Consider the following 20,111-nt stretch of genomic DNA (forward strand, 5'->3'; position numbering starts at 1 on the left):
TTTGGCAGAAAAGACAGCTTTGATTTCTGGCTGCAAAAAAGATATGAGGAAGAGCTCCTCCCCTTCCTTGAGTAACTGCAACTCCGTTCTTGCTAACAAAATATTTGGAATTCCACTTGATGAGCTGCAGCAGGGAGGACATCCAGACAATGAGGTTCCATTCATAGTCCGCCACGTTGTGGACTATATTGAGGAACATGGTATACATTTCCTTACTTTGAGGGCTAGCCTTTGTTTTAATAAGCACTACTTGTCCCTTTTTGATCTTGGATTTTTTTTTTTTTTTTAGCATGGAAAGTCCAAAATATAATGAGGAAAAACAATAGAAATTCTTTTTTTACGTTTTAGTGTGTTTTATACTCAGAAATGCCCAATGTAGAGCATTTTAGTGTGGGGGAGATATTAGGAGTATTTTTAATGGATAATGGGGTGGGATAGCCCGACCGGTGTGGCTCAGTGATTGAGCTTTGACCTATGAATCAGGAGATTAGGGCACATGCCTGGGTTGGGAGCTTGATCCCCACTAGGGAGCGTGCAGGAGGCAGTCGATCAATGATTCTCTTTCATCATTGATGTTTCTATCTCTTCCTCTCTTTTCCTCTCTGAAATCAATAAAAATATATTAAAAAAATAGGGGGGTGGGATAAAATAGAATATCCCTCAGGACAGACAGAGTTAGTATGTTTCTAGGTGTGTAATTTGAAGGTGTTTAGCCCAGTCAGGGGAGCTAAGAATGGCTTTCTAAAAGTCTGAATATTTTAAGTTGAGTGGAGAATATACGACCAAGTAATCGAAGTTGAAGCTTATTTAATTTTGCCTTGAACTAATGTAGGAGGTCTGGAGCAACAAGGACTTTTTCAAGTCAATGGAAATGCTGAGACAGTGGAGTGGCTTCGGCAGAGATACGACAGTGGAGAAGAAGTGGATTTGGTTAAGGAAGCAGATGTTCCCTCAGCTATTAGTCTTCTTAGGTTTTTCCTTCAAGAACTTCCTGAACCTGTTATCCCTGGCAGTTTGCATATTCACTTGATGCAGCTTTCTCAAGGTAACAAAATTTGATTCTTATCAGTCATTTAACATTAATTTCAAACTCCTTACCTTTAGAAATCTTGATGTGTAAGCAGTAATTATAGTAGTTCTGAGATTCATTTTTTATGTGTCCATTTCGGGGACATAGGCTTTTTGGGGCTGTTTGGTCTAGTCAAGAATGGCAACTTACCAGATTCCTGTGGTATATTTACTTTTTATAATTGGTCTAAGAAATAGGTTTAAAAGGAGGAAAGGCAGGATATAAGAACAAGAAGTAAGAGGATAGGGAAAGAAGAAAGAAAAAATATATTTAAGGTGATTTGTGTAGCAGAGTAGCCAGTGGTGTTGCTTAGTGGTGATGTTATTACAGGATATTTATCCCTGGTTTGATAGAACTTTCTAGCAAAAATCAGAAGACAACTTTGATTCTAGGTTTAAAATATATTTAAAGCTTGTTCTTGGCCTGAAAGAAAGACAATATCAAATTGTACATCAGGCTCCAAGCTAAATAAAGAAAAAAAATTTGTTCTTGTTGGGTTAGTTTTTTGGTGGTGAATAAAAGTAGGGCCCAGCTGGAAAGGAATAGGGACAAGAAAAGTAAAGGTAGTGACAGGCAGAAAGGTAAAAGAACCAAGAAGTGAGGAAATTCTTGTGTTCCTAGAGCCAAGTGGTATTCATGTGTACATAATGAGTGATATGTTTGATTATACAGGAAACTTTATGAAGATGGCATATAATATTATACATTTGTTGAATATTTAAATTATTTTTTTCTGGCTTTTCTCTTTGTGTAATGGAATCTCTCTATTTCTTTGAATTGGAGCTTCTACAGAAATTCTGTGATGTTAAGAAATTATAGTCCTAGCTGGTTTGGCTCAGTAGATAGAGCGTCAGCCTGTGGACCAAAGGGTCCTGGGTTCGATCCTAGTCAAGGGCATGTACCTTGGTTGCAGGCTTTTCCCTGGCCCGGGCCCTGGTCGGGGTGCATACAGGAGGCAACCCATCAGTGTGTTTCTCTCACATCGATGTTTCTGTCTTCCCCTCTCTTCTATTTGCCCCAAAAATCAATGGAAAAATATCATTGGATGAAGATTAAGAAAACAAAAAACAAAACAAAAGAAATTATAAATACTAGATGAGTGGATAAAAAAAGCTGTGGTACATTTACTCAATGGAATACTTCTCTGCTGTAAAAAGGAAGAAAATATTACCCTTTGTGACAGCATGGATGAACCTGGAGAACGTTATGCTAAGTGAAATAAGCCAGTCAGAGAAAGACAAATACCATATGATTTCACTCACGTGGAATTTAATGAAGAACTACCAAGCAAAATAGAGACAGACTCATAGATAGCAGGCAGATGGCTTGGGTGTGGGGGGAGGGATGGGCGGATGGAGGGATTGAGCAAAAAAGAAAAAAAAGAACTCATGGACACAGATAATAGTGTGGTAATTGCGGGGGATGGATAGAGGTGGTAGAGGGCATAGAGGCAATAAAAGGTGATGGAAAAATTTTAAAAAAGAAATTACAAATACTTCCTGAATGCAGGACATCCTAATATATAAAAAGCCAGGGGCCGTCACAACCGAAACAACCACATGGACGACCAAACAGCAGGCTGCGTGGGGAAACCAGGCTGGCAGGGGGGGGACAGTGAGGGACAACCAAATGACTAAACAGCAGGCTGCATGGGGTGACTAGGTCGGCAGGGGGGGCAGTGAGGGGCGACAAGGCTGGCAAGGAGGGGCAGTTGGGGATGACCAGTCCGGTGGGGAAGGGCACTTGGGGGTGACCAGGCCTGCAGGAGGGGCAGTTCGGATAAATTTGATGGGTCTCGGCATGGTGGGAGGGAGCTCTGTGCTCTGGCTGGGGTGCGGTGGAACTCTGGGTCTCACACAATCGGGGGCGTGGCTGGCCTTCAAACTGGACCCTGATAGGAGGGAGGAGGGAGCCCCATTTCTTGCAGAATCAGCCGTTGGTCAGCTTGCTGTCAGTGGCCTGCCAACCAAGAATCCCATTCCCCTGCACCTTGGACCCTAAAATATTTCCTCTAATTAATTACCTTTTAATGTGCACCAATTTCATGCACCAGGCCATTAGTCCTATATAATAAAAGGCTAATGTGCAAATCGACCGAATGGCAGAACAACCAGTCTCTATGACGTGCACTGACCACGAGGGGGCAGACACTCAATGCAAGAGCTGCCTCCTGGTGGTCATTGTACTCCCACAGGGGGCGTGCCACTCAGCCAGAAGACCAGAAGCTGGGCTCACAGATGGCGAGTGCAAAAACAGTGGTGGGAGCCTCGCCCGCTTCGCGGCAGCGCTAAGGATGCCTGATTGACATAGGGAGTGGGCCTAAGCCATCAGTTGGACATCTCCTGGGGGCTCCCAGACTATAAGGGGGCACAGGCCGGGCTGAGGGACACCCCCACACCCCCAAGTACACGAATTTTGTGCACCAGGCCTCTCGTTTTATAATAAGCTTGTGTGTATCCTTAAGCAGTATGTGGTCAGGAAAGGAGGATTTCATTTTGGGATAGCTCTCCATTTTATTTCTTAAATTTTAAGCACTTATGAGCCTAAATTACTGGATGCCTCTGATTTATGTATAAAGTTCATTACAATTATATTTTATGGCCCTCTTACATACGTTTTATTTTTTACAGCTAGATGATGGGGCTTACTTTGAACTTGCTATATTCAGGAATAGTTAGCTGATTAAATTTTGTTCTTTTATTGTGCCACCTGGATCAAAAAACATGTTTCAAAATGAAGTGTCATCGATAATGTCACCTTTTCTCAAAGTATAACTTTATTCCCCCAGCAAATATTTACCTTTAAAATAATTTTTAATTTCAGAATTAATTTCTTCACCTTTTTGTAGGTTTTTCCCCCAGGTTTACCTTAAGTTACGTAATGAGCATTTTACATCCATTAAATATGGTGAAACTGATGTGTTAGAGCTCTTTTTATGACTTTAGAGCCATTTTTGCTTTATAGTGATAGGGTTTTATGTTCCCTGTTTTAGCTGAATTGTAGACAAGTCTTTAAAGTTTCAAGAATCAGATAATATTCAGCCTTGAATGAAAATTTATAAAAGAAAAATTGGAATGAAATTTAATGGTAATATAGTCATTGACTCATTGAGACTTTAGAAGCTGTTTGTCACTAGGATTGTCATTTTAATCAGTATTCATTTAAAGTATGACAGCAACATCCTATATAATAAAGAGGTAATATGCATATTGATCGTCACACCCTTGTACATGATCGGCACCCCCATGTGGTCACAAGATGGCCACCATAAGATGGCTGGCAGGTGAGGGCAGTTGTGGGCGATTAGGCCAGCAGGGGAAGGCAGTTAGGGGTGACCAGGCCTGCAGGGGAGGGCAATTGAGGGCGGCCGGGCCGGCAGGGTAGGACAGTTGGGGGCAGTTGGGCTGGCAGGGGAATGCAGTTAGGGGCGACTGGGCCTGCAGGGGAGGGCATTTGGGGGGGGACCGGGCCTGCCAGGGGATGGCAGTTGGGGGTGACCGGGCTGGCAGGGGAGGGCAGTTGGGGGAAACTGGGCTGTCAGGGGAGCAATTTGGCGTTGATCATGCTGGCAGGGGAGTGGTTAGGGAGTGATCAGGCTGACAGGCAGAAGCAGTTAGGGGCAATCAGGCAGGCAGGCAGGTGAACGGTTGGGAGCCAGCAGTCCTGGATTGTGAGAGGGATGTCCAACTGCCGGTTTAGGCCCGATCCCTATGGGGGATCACAAAATACCATGTGCGGGCGCACACGTACGGTGCGATTGAAACTTCGTGGCCCATGCACAGAAGTTGGTATTTTGTGGAAGAGCCACACTGAAGGGGCCAAAGAGCCGCATGTGGCTCGCGAGCCACAGTTTGCCGACCACTGTACTGAGGGGTCCCAGATTGGAGAGGGTGCAGGCTGGGCTGAGGGACAACCCCCTCCAGTGCACGAATTTCGTGCAGTGGGCCTCTAGTTTATAATAATAAAAGCATAATGTGCAAATCGATTGAATGACCAAACAGCAGAATGACTGGACGACCTTCTGGATGATCATGCTATGACATGCACTGGCGCCAGGCCAGCCAAGGCGGGTGCAGTGTGATTGGTCGGGGGGCCCCGCCATCGCCCCATGATTTTCCCACAGAGGGAGGCCCAGGCCACCCAGCTGGCAGTGCTGCGGTGGGTGCTGTGGCCGGTGGGCGGGGCCTCCCTCTGTGGGCGATTGATCTGGGGGCCCTGTGATCGATCACCCCACAGAGGGAGGCCTAGGCCACCGGCCAGCGACACTGTGGAGGGTGTGCAATCGCCCTGCAGAGGGAGACCCAGGCCGGCCAAGCAATTGCAGCCCATGCCTGTTGACCGCAGAGGGAGGTGACTGGGGGAGGGGGAGGGGGCGCAGTGCTGCATAGATGGCAAGCAGTGGCAGCGGCGGGGATGGGGCCAGCTGCCGGCAGCGGGGGGGGGGGGGGGGGGGGCCCTGATAGGCCCTGATCACCACCAGGCCTAGGGACCCTACTTGAGGGGTCCTGGATTGCAAGAGGGTGCAGGCCAGGCTGAGGGACACCCACGACCCGCCCCCCCCCCCCAAGTGCATGGATTTCGTGCACTGGGCCTCTAGTGTACTGTGTTATCTATCATTCATGGAATTACAATATGCCTCTAATTTTTAAGGTGTGCAAAAATGCTTGTGGCTAATAAGTCTTCCAGTGTTACAGTATGAGAAATCTACCATTCCCTTCCATTCCCTATTTACATAACTATTAGCATGTGTGTATATGCGTACACATGCAACCACATACACATCCATTTCTTTAATAGCTATGCAGATGGGTGTGGCAGTAATTGAGGTGATATTGGCATTTCTGTTGTAATAAAATCTATTTTATTTCGTTTGTCTTTTGACCATTTTTAAAAATATATATGTTTTTTGATTTCAGAGAGGAAAGGAGGGAGAGAGAGAGAAACATCAATGATAAGAGAGAATCATTGATTGGCTGCCTCCTGCATGCCTCACACTGGGGATCAAAGCATATGCCCTGACTGGGAATTGAACCAAGCCCTCCTGATTCATAGGTTGATGCTCATCCACTGAGCTATGCTGGCCAGGGCATTCTTTAAAAAAAAAAAGTGTATATACATATATGTGTATATGTGTGTGTGTGTGTGTGTGTGTATATGTATATGTGGGTATATATGTGTATATATATGTACATCATATATATGGCAGCCTTTATTCTAGTGCCCCTCTCTCCCAAGTCATGATAACCATTCTATTGATTTTTGATTTTCAAATTTTGTCAGCTACTGGTTTAGACCTTGATGGTTTGTCCAACTACTTATACATTATGTTTTGATAGAAATCACAGTCCCCAGTTTTGTGAATGATGCTTGAAAGAATTGCTAGTCAAGGGATACTTCTTAGATATATACCAGGGGTGGGGAATGTCCGGCCCATGAAATCATCTGGTCTGGCTCTGCCAAGGCATTAGGGATGAGTTAATTAAATGTTTGACCAAATATAGCAGGCTAATTTTTTTTTTTAATATTTTATTGATTTTTTACAGAGAGAAAGGGAGAGAGAGAGAGAGAGTTAGAAACATCGATGAGAGAGAAACATCGATCAGCTGCCTCCTGCACATCTCCTACTGGGGATGTGCCCGCAACCCAGGTACATGCCATTGACTGGAATCGAACCTGGGACTCCCCAGTCCGCAGGCCGACGCTCTATCCACTGAGCCAAATCGGTTTCGGCTAGCAGGCTAATTTTTAAGTTGATAGTTTTGTATAGACCGAGAATGATATTATAAATATTCAAATGGTCCTTGGCAGAAAAAAGGTTCCCCACCCTGATGTATGTGTAGGAAGTACACTCAAAAGGAAATAAATATAAGCGGGTTTGTAATTTATGTGTGTGTGTGTGTGTGTGTATAGATATAGATGAAAAAAAAAATGCTTCTCTGCCTTATTTGAAAACTTTAGAAGCAGCCTGACAGGTATAAATATTTGTGTGTAGTAAAAATGTACACAGACAAAAGAAGAGCAACATGATTGTGTATTTATTTCAATACTGTGTAAAAACATTCTTGCCTACATTCTTGCCACCCAATCAAATGTTTTAGTAGTTGGGAATCTTTTTTCTGTGATTGTGTAATTGTTCAGCTTATTCAACTAATATTTATTGAACACCTGCTATATGCTAGGCACTGTTATAGATTCTGGGAATGCAGCAGTGAACAAAACAGAATAAAAATGTCTTATCAGCTAAAATTTAAAGGTCATGAAGGGAGAGAGAGGAAAATAGATGGTAAACCAAATAAATATGTGGGTATGTTAGATGGTAAGTGCTACAAAAGTAGAGAGGATGTTAGATAGAATTTGTCAGTGTTGCTAGAGCCATCATATTGATAATATTACTTGCATGTATTTTTTGAATTGATAAACGTGATTTTCTAAATAATCCTTTTTTGCTAAATGCTTAGTTTAAAATTTTCCACCAGTAAGGCATGGTTGTTTAAAAAACATTAATTCAGGCACTGTTCCATCCAAATATAAAATCAAAGTACATGTGTGTTTGAATGGGGACAGTGATAATATTACAAAATATAGAATTGTTATTGCTTGCACTTCACATTTTAAGTGAAACTTATGTGACTGTCGCCCTTGCTGACAAACTTCTTGGACATGTGTTATTTTCACAGATGGTCAGTGTCATGACCACAACCTAGTAAGAGTTTTTCAACCAAGAATTTTAAAATTAGTATTAAGAACTTGAAGAAAAATATTTTTAAAAATTGGGTTTATTTTTACTTACTTTAAAAAATATTTATTGATTTCATAGAGTAAGGGACAGGGAGAGAGAAACAGAAACATTAATGATGAGAGAGAACCATCTTGCACGCCCCACATTGGGGATCAAGCCTGCAACCCTGGCATGTTTGACATGATAAACACAAGGCCTACTTCTGTTAGTTGAAAACTCACTTGCATAACAGAAACCAACACCAGCTTAGAGGAGAAAAACACATGAGAAATGGAATTCCTTTTTATTTAGTTCTATTAGTATTGCCAAAGTTAATTGTTCATTTTGGGATGTCAAGGCAGAAGAAAGTCACTCCTTTGTTTTCCCATTCGTTCAAGTCGAAAAGTATGACATTATTATCAGGTTAGATTGCTTCTCTCTTTTTTTAAAATAAAAATATTTTTATTTATTTCAGAAAGAAAAGGAGATGGAGAGAGAGAGAGGGAGAGAGATAATCATTGATCGACTGCCTCCTGTGTGCATTGCGCCTGCAATCTGGGCATGTGCCCTTGACCAAAATAGAACCCGGAACCCTTCAGTCCGCAGGCTGACGCTCTATCCGCAGAGCCAAACCAGCTAGGGTTAAATTGCTTCTCTTTGCTCACTAGTACTTGACTGGTATTGGCTAGTGTATTTTGACTTAGAGTTGACACTAGTTTGGAAATACAGGTACAGTCATGCAAGAGACAATATGATGAGAATTAAAAAAAAATAGAGAATTGGGGCCAGTGAGTAATAGATGAGGAAAACATCCTCCAGCAATTGAGGAGTTGAGTTCCTTCTTCACTCCTCTTTTCTACTTAATAAGTAAAATGCAAAGCCTGAGGGCATTTGGCTCTAGTAGAGGAAGTGAAGAGGTTTTGAATTGTTACAGAAAAAAGGTGATGTGGGTGGAGTAATGTGAACCTGGCACAGTATTTGAGCTTTGCTTTTGCTTCATTAAAAACACCTGTCATTATGTTTTATAGATTATAATAACGAAGATGAATTTGGAAGAAAGTTGAGGTTCCTCTTGCAACAGCTTCCACCTGTTAATTACAGCTTGTTAAAGTTTCTGTGTAGATTTTTAGCCAATGTAGCATCACATCATGAAGAAATTTGGTCTGCAAACTCTTTGGCTGCTGTCTTTGGTCCAGATGTCTTCCAGTAAGTTTTTTCATAATTTTTGTTTAAAAAACCCCCCCGAGTTTGTGGAATAGAATCATTATGCTGTCTCCCAAGGATCATTATGCTGTCTCTCCAAGGTTGCTTGATGAACCATTATTTTTTATACTAGAGCTGCTTAATCTTCCTAGCATTTTTTTGGACAGGGTACAAATTAGGTAGGGTTTACAGATGGGAAAACTGAGGCACAGAATGATGACATTGCTCAAGATTATGAAATGACTCATTGGTTGTCTTCTGACTTTACCTGTGATTGATTTAAGAACTCTCAATTCAATTTGGACTTTTATTCTTAGCATTTACACAGATGTGGAAGATCTGAAAGAGCAAGAAATAGTGAGCAGGATAATGGCTGGACTTCTGGAAAATTACTATGAGTTTTTTGAAAATGAAGAAGAAGACTTTTCATCTAATGATTTGAGTTCAATTACTGAACAGGTGAGAATATTTTACATATTCTACTTGGAGGAAGAATTTTTTAAAAAAGAATTGCTCTCAAGGGCTTGGTACAAACTTTGGTGGAATTTTTAAGTACTAAATTGGAAGACATGCTCTTGGTTATTATATGGAATCATCTACATCCAAGTAATAGCTGAATGTGATATTTTTTTTAAACAACTTGTCCTCAATTTGGATAATATGGGAAAGGCATTGAAACCAGAATATATGGTAGAGATTTTGTATGTTTATTTCTTCTTTGTGTTTTTTCTTCTGTTAACTTAAGCTTTGTGTATTTTGTAAGAATAGTGGTTTTGTGTGTGTGTGTGTGTGTGTGTGTGTGTGTGTGTGTGGTTGAAGAATTGCTAGCATAGAGGAATGTAGGCAGAGGGTGAGAAGTAGAAGGTAGAGGGAAAGATTCAATACAAAGTTCATGCAAACTCTTAAGCAAATAAAGTGTTTCTTAGTTAAAGTAGCAACTCAGTATAGCAGTGCAATCATTGACATTAATGAGAAGCATTAGAGTAAGTTTAGGTTGCAAGTAATTTTTTAACTCTTGTTTGTAACTTTTGAAGCAAGTTTGTCTAGTGTTCTCTTCTTTTTGAATTTCACCCTATTAATCTAACTATTTGGCTGTTAGAATCTTTTAACGTAGTAGATATTTTTAGTAATAGTATGAGAGAGAGGACTGGATATGATGAATAGGGTGTGTTTGAAAAATGGCCCAGAGTCAGTAGACATGGGGTCCTTAAATGAATGTGAATCCAGTAGAATGGTTTGAAGATGTAGGTGATAATTATGTTTCTGTATACATTTGAGAAGGCAGGTAGCAGCATTCTCCACAACCTGGAGTGTGGAGAGCAGGCATTACACAAGACCCTAGAGAGGGGAATTATAGCAGTCAAAGAAAGAAGAGATGGAGGTATGGATGAGGGTTTTATTTAAGTGGAATTGAGGTAGCTGCATATATATAGGGCAGGTTCAGAATAACTTATGAACAGAATAGACTGTTGATAAGTGGAAGGTCAAATTGACAAGGAGAGAGTCAGAAGAACTTTTGAAGATAAATGTGGGGTGAGAGAGAGCATTTTTATTTAAGGTTTTAATGTTTACTCTTACCCAAACTAATATAATCAATTCTTTTTTTTAAGTCTCTATTTATTTATTTCAGCTGTGTGTGTGTGTGTGTGTGTGTGTGTGTGTGTGAACCCCTACCCAAGGATATTTTCCCATTGATTTTTTTGGTCCTAGGAAATGAAGTGAAAAATGAGTTGTGTTTAAAATTTTCTTAGAATAGTACATCTTAGGTAATGTTAATTAATAGTTTCATGAAATTTTCTTTTCTTTTTTGTTCTTTTCTAGTTTCATCAAATTTTAATTCTCTGTTTCTTTTTATATAGGTTAATGAACTTTCTGAGGAAGAAGAGGAAGATGAAAAGCTGGAACATATAGAAGAACTTCCAGAAGAAGGAGCAGAAAAATCAAATGACATGCCAGAGGTGGTACAATTAAGGATGACTGAAAACATCCTGGAAGCAAATAGTGTTACAGCATCAACAAGGTAGTATTTCATTTGAAAGAACTTTAGCTTTTGAGCATTTTATTCTAGAAGTAGATTCACTCAACCACTAAATCAAACAAGAAAAACTTAAAGTAATCTTGCTAAGAAAATTTTAGTTATAACATAGGTATCTTTCTTTTTAAATACAATCTCTTACATATATTTCTTTTTAAAAGCACAAATTTATTTATTTTTGTTAATCCTCACCTGAGGATTTTTTTTTTCCCACTGATTTTTTTTTTTTTTAAGAGCGATTGGAAGGGAGGGAGAGACAGAGAGAGAGAGAAACATCCATATGAGAAAGACATCCATTGGTTGCTTCCTGCACATGCCCCAACCAGGGCCGGGGATTGAGCCTGCAACCAAGGTACATGCCCTTGACCGGAATCAAACCCAGAATCCTTCAGTCTGAGAGCTGACACTAACCACTTAGCAAAAAATGGCCAGGTTTTGCCTTTTCTGTTTGTTGCTTGAGAACATCCTCTGAGTAATAGCAAATACTATTACTCTGGCAAGGCGTATAGTGCTAGTATTGAGATCATCATACTATCCTACATGGGGTACTTTTATTGGGCAGTAGTCAACTTTTCCTCCTTAAGATTTGGAATAAGTCAGTGTTTCTCCAAGTGAGTATCAGATGAAGTAGCTGGCATCATCTCTCCCCCCGCCACACACACACACACACACACACACACACACGAGGGAGAATGTTTTTAAGGGTCTTTTTTGTGTGAAAAACTAATTTCTTTAGAAAATTAGTGTCTTACTCTGCTAGAGATGAACATAAAACTAACTACATGCTCTTCTGGTTGTTTCAAGGTAGTACAAATGTGGCAGTTTTCAGCATATTTTGTAGTCATTTAGTATTTTAAAGTTTTATAGCTAATTTCTTTCTTTGATTACAGTGCCCATATATCTCCCACCAGCATCTTACCAGCCTCTGCAGAGTAAGTAGTATACTTACAGAAGACAATTTAAAAGTTAAAAAAAAATATTGCTGAATTGTAGAAATGAAAATCATGTATTTATTGTGCTTCCTTTAGAGGAAGGATTGTACATAACACAGTGAAACTAGTTAGTAGTTTATATACTGTAGTAGAAACAAATGAAGAAGGCAGTAAGATTGAAAACTGTTAGAGCTTTTTTATTATTTTCTTGAAGAAGTAGACTTTGGCCCTAACCAGGTAAGCTCAGTTGGTTAGAGCATCATCCGATACGCCAAGGTTGCAGGTTCAGTCCCCATTCAGAGAACATACAAGAATCAGCCAATGAGTGCATAAATAAGTGGAACAACAAATCAGTGTTTAAAATAAAAAGAAAAATAAGAAATAGACTTCACGTAAAAAGTAGGAACAATACCCTTACATTTTCTTTCTTTTATTTAACTGAGCATGGTAAATTATTTTGTTTATAAACATAGTTTTGAAAAGTCTATTTAAGTGACTATATAGTAGTGAGGATGATTGACACTGGTCCTTCCCACCTCTGTAGTAATAGTGACATTATAATTGATTTGTATAATATCTATTTGGGCAGATTTCATTATAGAATTTGATCCTGTGTTTTGTATTCCTTCTATGTATTTCTTTTTACACTCTAGCTCACTCATTTAAAATTCATGATAATTTGTTTTACTGACCATAGTTTTTAACATTTATGTTTATGTAGTGAAATATGCAGTTAGGATGACTGTGTCTCACTAAAATGTGTTCTGTTTTGTAGCATTTTAGACAGAACAATTAGAACAACTGTGGAACAGCACCTTTTTGATCTGCAGAGCAGCATAGATCAGGATCTTAATTTACAACAGCAAAGTCTGGTGTGTAATAATGAAGCAGGAAGTATTAATTGTGATGGGGAAGGATCTAATAACCAGTAAGAAACTTTTAAAAACATTTTACTACTATTATGAGTTATAAAATTGTTTTATTATCATTAAAAACCTTTATTTTTATTTAAATAATGGGGTCTCATCTTAGAGATTTCTGGAACTTTGTGTGAGAAGTGACTTTGTAGGTACTTGTATGTGAATTATCTATACTAGTATATATAAAAACCTAAGTGATCGTTATGATGGAATGACCAATTGCTATGACATGCACTGACCACCAGGGGGCAGATGCTCAAAGCAGGAGCTGCCCCCAGCTTGCAGGCCCTGATTGCTGGATGGGGCCTGCTACGTGACCTCCTGGTTTCTCCCCCCCTAGCCAGTAGGCTCTGATTGCCCGATCAGGGCTGGGCCCCGGGCTGTGACAGGGAACTGAGGGTGGGTGGTGGCGACCAACCTCCTGTGGCGCCTGGGCGGGGGGCTGCGACCTCTCGCCAGCTACCTGGGGGCAGAGGTGACAGGGATGGAGGTGTGGTGAGAATGCGGGGTGTCTGCCGAGCTTGCTCTCACTCCCCTGCTACCCTCCCCCAGGGTGCCAGGGCTCGTGCACTGGGGAAGCCTTTGCTCAGGTGCCGGGCGCCTGCAAGTAGCCCACCCCGCACCCGTGCAGCCTCTTCTGGGTGAGCTGGGCCACAGCTGCTAGGACCACAGCTGCCAGGACCATGGGCTCCCTGTGGTTTTGTGCAGGAACGGATCTGCGAGGCCTGGTGGGAAAGAGCGCACTGCCCGCCTGGCTTCCATGCGGCGCCGCTGGATGGCCCAGAGGCCCACACTGCACCCCAGCCCGTGGTGTCCAACCATGCTCACCGCATCTCCGCGTGGGGACTCGGGCGCCATGATTCAGGAGGAGGGAGTGGGGGTCCAGGTGCTGCCCAGGGCCCAGAGGTTAGCTGGGACCTGCCCTTCCACGCCAGATGCTCACGCTTTGACCACCAACAAGGCCTAGGGACCGCATGTGTGCACGAATTTTGTGCACCGGGTCTCTAGTATTATATATACACGTATGTACATAGAAAAATCTCTGAAATTGTTTATTAAGCCCAACACAGCCAGGTTTTCCTCCCAGAACATCAGATAAAGTAGTTAGCCTACCTTTATAGACTGTTATATGAAAAACTAGTGGCCTGGTGCATGAAATTCGTGCACGGGGGAGGGTGTGTTCCTCAGCCTGGCCTGCACCCTCTCCAATTTGGGACCCCTTGAAAAATGTCCTGCCAGTTTACAGGGATTGGGCCTAAACCAGTAGTCGGACATTCTTCTCGTAATCCGGGACTGCTCTGCCCACACTGCAGCCACCGCTACTGCCTCAGCCACTGCCTGCCCATGGCTGTGGGCCCAGCTGCAGAGGAGCCTGGATAAGAAGCTGGGCGAGCTAAGCAGCCAGAGGAGGAGCAAAAGGAGGGAGAAGGAGATGTGAGCCGGCCCTCACACCCTCCGGCCTTGTCTTTGCAAACACAAGTGGGGGCAAGCGGCTGTCCCTGGTGCTTTCTGTGCCTTATAGCTGCTCCGGTGATGTGACCAGGGCTGCATGAGCAAGCCAGGGGCCTCTGGGAGGGGGTGGGTCCTCGGGCCCAGCGTGCCATGCCTTGCGCTGGGGTGGGGGCAGGCTGCAGTGGCTGTTCTCTGGACCTTCTGGGGAGAGCCGCCCCAGGTCTCAGTTTTGCTGGCACCAGGACCCCCTGGGGCTCTCCGAGGTCCCTCGCCAACTGCCTTAAGAGAACCTTTAAGAGAGGTTCTGGGAGTCCAGGTTGTGGCCTGGCCTGCGCCCCGCCCTCCTGCCCTCGGATCGCCATGGCGATCGAGGGGCGCAGGCCCTCCCGCCCTTCAGTTGCCATGGTGGGGGTCCGGGGTTGCTGCCTGGCCTGCGCCCTGCCCTCCCGCCCTTCGATCGCAATGGTGGGGGTCCGGGGTTGCTGCCTGGCCTGCAACATGGCCCTCCCGCCCTCCGATCGCCATGGCGATCGAGGGACGCAGGCCCTCCCGCCCTTCAATTGCCATGGCGGGTGTCCGGGGTTGATGCCTGGCCTGCACTCCGGCCCTCCCGCCCTCTGATAGCCATGGCGGGGGTCCGGGGTTGCTGCCTGGCCTGCACCCCACCCTCCCGCCCTTCCACCGCCATGGTGGGGGTCCGGGGTTGATGCCTGGCCTGCGCTCTGGCCCTCCTGCCCTCCGATCGCCATGGCGGGTCCGGGGTTGCTGCCTGGTCTGCGCCCAGCCCTCCCGCCCTCCGATTGCCATGGCGATCAGGGCCGCAGGCCAGCCGGCAACCCCAGCTTTCCCATGGCGATCACCCGCTGGGGGGTGGGGAAAGGCAGCTGTTGCCCACCTCCCAACTCTTGCCTGCCGCCTGGGTTGCCGATCACCATTCTTCAGTCCTTCCCCTTTCGCCTCTCATCATTGCGAGTATGCAAATTAACCCCCATCTTTGTTGGCGGTTACCGCCATCTTGGCTGTCAGTTAATTTGCATATCTCGCTGATTAGCCAATGGGAAGGGTAGCAGTCGTACGCCAATTACCATGTTTCTGTTTTATTAGATAGGATACTTCTAAAAGTTAGACTTCTGTGCAACAGGGTCACACCAGGAGAAACAAGCAGAGATCTAGACTGATAGGTTACAGGGACAGGAGAATATCACTCCTGGTGCATGTGATCATTGAATGACATGGTGAGCAGAATCATCTTTTCCTGTTTAAATTGTTATCCCCTGTCACTAGCCTCCTTTCTCCTTACATGGTTTTTTTGTTTTGTTTTGCTTTTTCCTTAAGAGTAGCCATTGTTAGTTGAATTTACATAAGTTTAAAGTACCTCTGTGTACTGTGTTATGTGATGTAACTCCATTCTTTAATATGACTTGTTACCTTTAAATGAATGAATGTCCATCAATCCACTCTCTCTTTATCCTGTCAAGTTTCATTAAATGTACTGTTTATTTTTGTCTCTCCATGGGATGTTGTAAGGAATCTACCTTGGTTGGCGGCTGCCCAGCCGCCCAGGGCTGGCCCGAGGCACAGGCAAGGCTTGGATGGTGGCTGCCCAGCCGCCCAGGGCCGGCCCAAAGTGCAGGCAAACCTCGGATGGCAGCTGCCTGGCTGCCCAGGGCCGCCCGAGGTTCAGGTAACCAGGGCTGGCTGAGGCTTGAACTGTTGGCAGTGGCAGCAGCAGAGGTGTGATAGGCATTGCCTTCCCCTGATCACTGGGTCGCCTCTCACCAGTGGGGGCTCCCAGACTGAGAAGGGGCAGGCCGGGCTGAGGGACCCCCCTGCCAGTGCATGAATTTTCATGCACTGGGCCTCTAGTATTGTATAACTGCAGGTGTGTCATGTAGCTTGTGTGAATGGCATCACCAGCCTGTGCAGCTCTAAGCAATGGCCCTGGTTTATCTCCTTTTAAGGCATGATTAGAACTGATAGAACTGCCCTAGCCATTTGGGTTGAGTGGATAGAGCATTGGCCTGCAGACTAAAGGGTCCTGGGTTTGATTCTGGTAAAGGGTACGGTAAAGGTTGCAGGCTTTTCTCTGGCCTGGGCTCTGCCTGGGGCTTGTGCAGGAGGCAACCAATCGATGTGTTTCTCTGTCTTACTTTCTCTCTTCCAGACTCCCTAAAAATCAATGGAAAAATATTCTCTGGTGAGGATTAAGGAAAAAAACAAAAAAATTGATAGAACTGGATCTATAGGGAGTATTTGGGCTGAATATGAAGGGAAAAAGCAGTATTTAAAAGTTGGAAAAAGTGGGAAAATGTTTCAAAAGATGTAATATAAGCAGGTTCCTTAGAGTTTGCCCTTAGCTTGGCTAGAGATGTTGAAAACCTATGCCCATGCTTAGACAATATTCTTATTTCTACAACTGGGGACAGTATTCTTATTTTTACCACTCATTTTCTCTCAGTAGTGGTATTGTCTTTGTAAACAAAAACCTGCAGAGTTTTGTATATTCTAAATTATGTAAGATGGGAAATCTGCAGTAGGAAGCTATTCCTGTTGTACTTGATAAAGTGTTGGACACTATGGTGTCTAGTGCTAGATTTGTATTATTTATTATTTTTATTTTTAAAAAATACATCTTTATTGATTTCAGAGAGGAAGGGAGAGGCGGGGGGGGGGGTGGGGAGAGAGAGAGAGAGAGAGAGAGAGAGAGGAGAGAGAGAAATGTCAATGATGAGAATCATTGATTGACTGCCTCCTGCATATGCCCTATTGGGGATCAAGCCCGCAACCTGGGCTGGGCATATGCCCTTGGCTGGAATCAAACCTGGGACCCTTCAATCTGCAGGCCGATGCTCTATCCACTGAGCTAAACTGGCTAGGGCTAAATTTGTATTTTAATTAAACAAATAGGTCATTATTATGATTGAGAGTGGATATTTTTAAGGAAAATTGTTATTTTAGTACATAAATGAGTTTTAAAGCCATCTTGTTTTTTTTTTTAAAAAAATCCTCATGTGAGGACATTTTCATTGATTTTTAGAGAGAGGGGAAAGGAGGTAGAGAGAAAGGGAGAGAAACATCGATTCATTGCTTCTGGGGCTGGGGATAGGACCTACAACCTAGGTATGTGCCCTGACCAGAAATTGAATCTGTGACCTTTTGGTGCATGAAACAACACTCCTACCAAATGAACACACCTGCCAGGGCACCATTCATTTTTTCAAAAGAGTTAACAAACAAGGTAGATTCCTTACAACATCCCTTGGAGAGACAAAAATAAACTTAGTGCATTTAATGAAACTTGGCAGGATAAAGAGAGAGTGGATTTTTATGAAAAGGGTGTATTTTCTTTAATAAGTAAAAGTTTCAGATCATTGTTTATTTTAAAGGCATTACATAGTCAACATTTGACCTGATCTGATTTTTTAATCATCATTTCTAGGGTTGATATTGCTGATGATATTATTAATGCCAGTGAAAGAAGCAGAGACTGCTCAGAACCTGTGGCCAGCACTAATTTAGACAATGAAGTTATGCAGCAAGATTTTGTATTCGATGATGAAGAAAATAACCAGGTAAGAAATGCAAAGACTTAAAAAAAAATCCGTTGGGTGTGCTAAACATACAATTCTGATTGTTTCATGTATTCCTTTGACAGCAGAAGCCATAGTTCACTATCTTTTCTAACACACGTATATATTTTGATTCAAGGAACACACATTTTTTTAGTAGTGGTGAGGAACCATTATTGGGTAGAGAAGTAGGTATAAAATGCCTTATTTTAAATTAGAGGCCTGGTGCACGAAATTCGTGCATTGGGGAGGGGGAGTGTCCCCTCATCCCAGCCTGGCCCCTCTCCAATCCGGGACCCCTCGACGGATGTCCCTGGGATCAGGCCTAAACTGGCAGTCGGATATCTCTCTCACAATCCTGGACCGCTGGCTCCTAATTGCTCACCTGCCTGCCTGCCTGGTTGCCCCTAACTGCCCCCTGCTGCCGGCCAGGTTGCCCCCAACTGCCCCCTCCCTGCTGGCCTGGTCACCCCTTACTGCCTCCCCTGCTGGCCTGGTCACCCCCAACTGCCCCCCCCCCACCAGCCTAGTCGCCCCCAACTGCCCCCCCCCCCCCGCCCCTCACTAACCCCCCTGCCGGCCTGGTCATAGACAGCCATCTTGTAAAGGCGTGAGGGTTAATTTGTATATTACCTCTTTATCATATAGGATATTTTCTGGAAAGACAAATTATGACGTTAGTTGAGGTGGTTGGTGGTATAGTCCTTAAATTTTGTTCTTTTAAAAGGTTTTATTTCCCAGGTTTTTTTTAATGAAGGGCCTTTTTATAATTAGAGAAAACCCATGAATATAATTTTAAAAATAAATTATTTTCATTGTCACAATTGCTAGTAGTAGCATTGTTTTTAACATAATTTCAATAAATGTACAAAGCAGCATCTTTCTAAGACATGTTTCAGAGCTTACTTTTTGGTGTTGTTAATCTTTACCCAAGGATAAGGATTTTTAAAGAGAGTGGAAGGGAGGGAAGAGACAGAGAGAGAAACATCGATGTGAGAGAGACATATTGATTGGTTGCCTCCTACATGAGACCCGACCAGGGCTGAGATACATGCCCTTTGACTGGAATTGAACCCAGAACCCTTCAGCCCATGGGCTGACGCTCTGTCCACTGAGCAAAACTGGCTAGGTTCAAAGTTTAGCTTTGATAACACTTTTTAAGGTAATATACTTAATTGATAAGGAAGTTTTCTTCAGCATGTTTTCATTCTAAACCAAGCATGTTAAACTCACGGCCCAGCCAATATAACAGTATGGAAGAAACATTTTAATAAAAATTTTGTAACTTAATTTTTACAATATCCTGTTATACATAATTATTAATAATGAACTACAGTGTTCGCTAATGACTGATTACTATAATTGTGTTGCATTCATTTCCCTTACGTGCCTTACGCGCAGGCACACCATTTCTATCCACTAATACTAGCAGCGAATATTTTAGCAGCCGATGGCCACATCATTAGTCTTGGACTGACTTGTTTGGTGTGCACAACAGCAAATATTTCGCTTTTGGAGAACAAGAAAAATAGGTTTATTTGTGTTACACTTGTTCATTTGTGCAGTTATTCGGTGTCTGGTAAGTTAATGTTCAAGAAAAAAATATTAATTTTTATTAAAATTTTCTGTTATTTTATGTTAACAATTACTCATTTTATTTCAGCCCTTTGTATCCAGCATATGTCTATCAAAATAAACCTATGTTTCTATGAAAATTGAAGCTTTTGTTTTTTTGTGGCCCACATAAACTTTAAACCTTGTTTATTTGGCCTGTGTTAGCCTTTGAGTTTGACATGCTTGTTCTAAACCATAAATCAAAGTAGGTATCATAAATTTAGAGTCAGGCAATTGAGATTTGTATTCTGACTTCACCTCTTCATAGCAGTGTGACTTTAGTAAGTCACCTAAATTCTCTGAGCTTCTTTTTTTTCCTTTTCTATAGATAAGTGGGGGGGAGGGGAGGTGTTAATACCAATGTTAGAGAATTATTTTAAATATGGAAAGAAGTAAAAGTATAAAATTATGTTATAAATTGGAAAACATTTCACAGAATTTAAGCTGCTGCTGTTACTACTGACTGGACTTGTATATTGCTTGTGTATTAATGCTATTTACTCTGGTGTATTAGATTAATTCCTCTATTCGTGGTTTTTGCTTCTGAGGTTGTCTTCTTACCCTTTCCTGGACTATTAATTTCTGCCTGCCTCCTGGAT

The 20,111-nt window shown here is 42.8% G+C and overlaps 1 protein-coding gene across 13 annotated transcripts in view; it reads left to right on the forward strand.

Moving 5' to 3' along the window:
• The window catches only part of FAM13B (family with sequence similarity 13 member B), a 65,992-nt gene that overhangs the window by 18,235 nt on the left and 27,646 nt on the right, over positions 1–20,111 (forward strand). For 4 of the 13 annotated variants that reach the window (XM_036314955.1, XM_036314957.1, XM_036314958.1 and 1 more), the window contains exons 1-8: positions 44–200; positions 833–1,045; positions 8,816–8,993; positions 9,308–9,449; positions 10,850–11,010; positions 11,916–11,957; positions 12,733–12,885; positions 17,769–17,901. In XM_036314955.1, coding sequence (XP_036170848.1) covers positions 44–200; positions 833–1,045; positions 8,816–8,993; positions 9,308–9,449; positions 10,850–11,010; positions 11,916–11,957; positions 12,733–12,885; positions 17,769–17,901 — 1,179 coding nt within the window. Of the gene's footprint in view, positions 1–8; positions 201–832; positions 1,046–8,815; positions 8,994–9,307; positions 9,450–10,849; positions 11,011–11,915; positions 11,958–12,732; positions 12,886–17,768; positions 17,902–20,111 lie in introns of those variants that run through there. The other 9 variants (XM_036314961.1, XM_036314963.1, XM_036314965.1 and 6 more) reach the window with 6 other exon arrangements.

The sequence above is a fragment of the Myotis myotis genome, unplaced genomic scaffold (genome assembly GCF_014108235.1).
Source record: "Myotis myotis isolate mMyoMyo1 unplaced genomic scaffold, mMyoMyo1.p scaffold_m19_p_6, whole genome shotgun sequence".
Lineage (NCBI taxonomy): Eukaryota > Metazoa > Chordata > Mammalia > Chiroptera > Vespertilionidae > Myotis > Myotis myotis.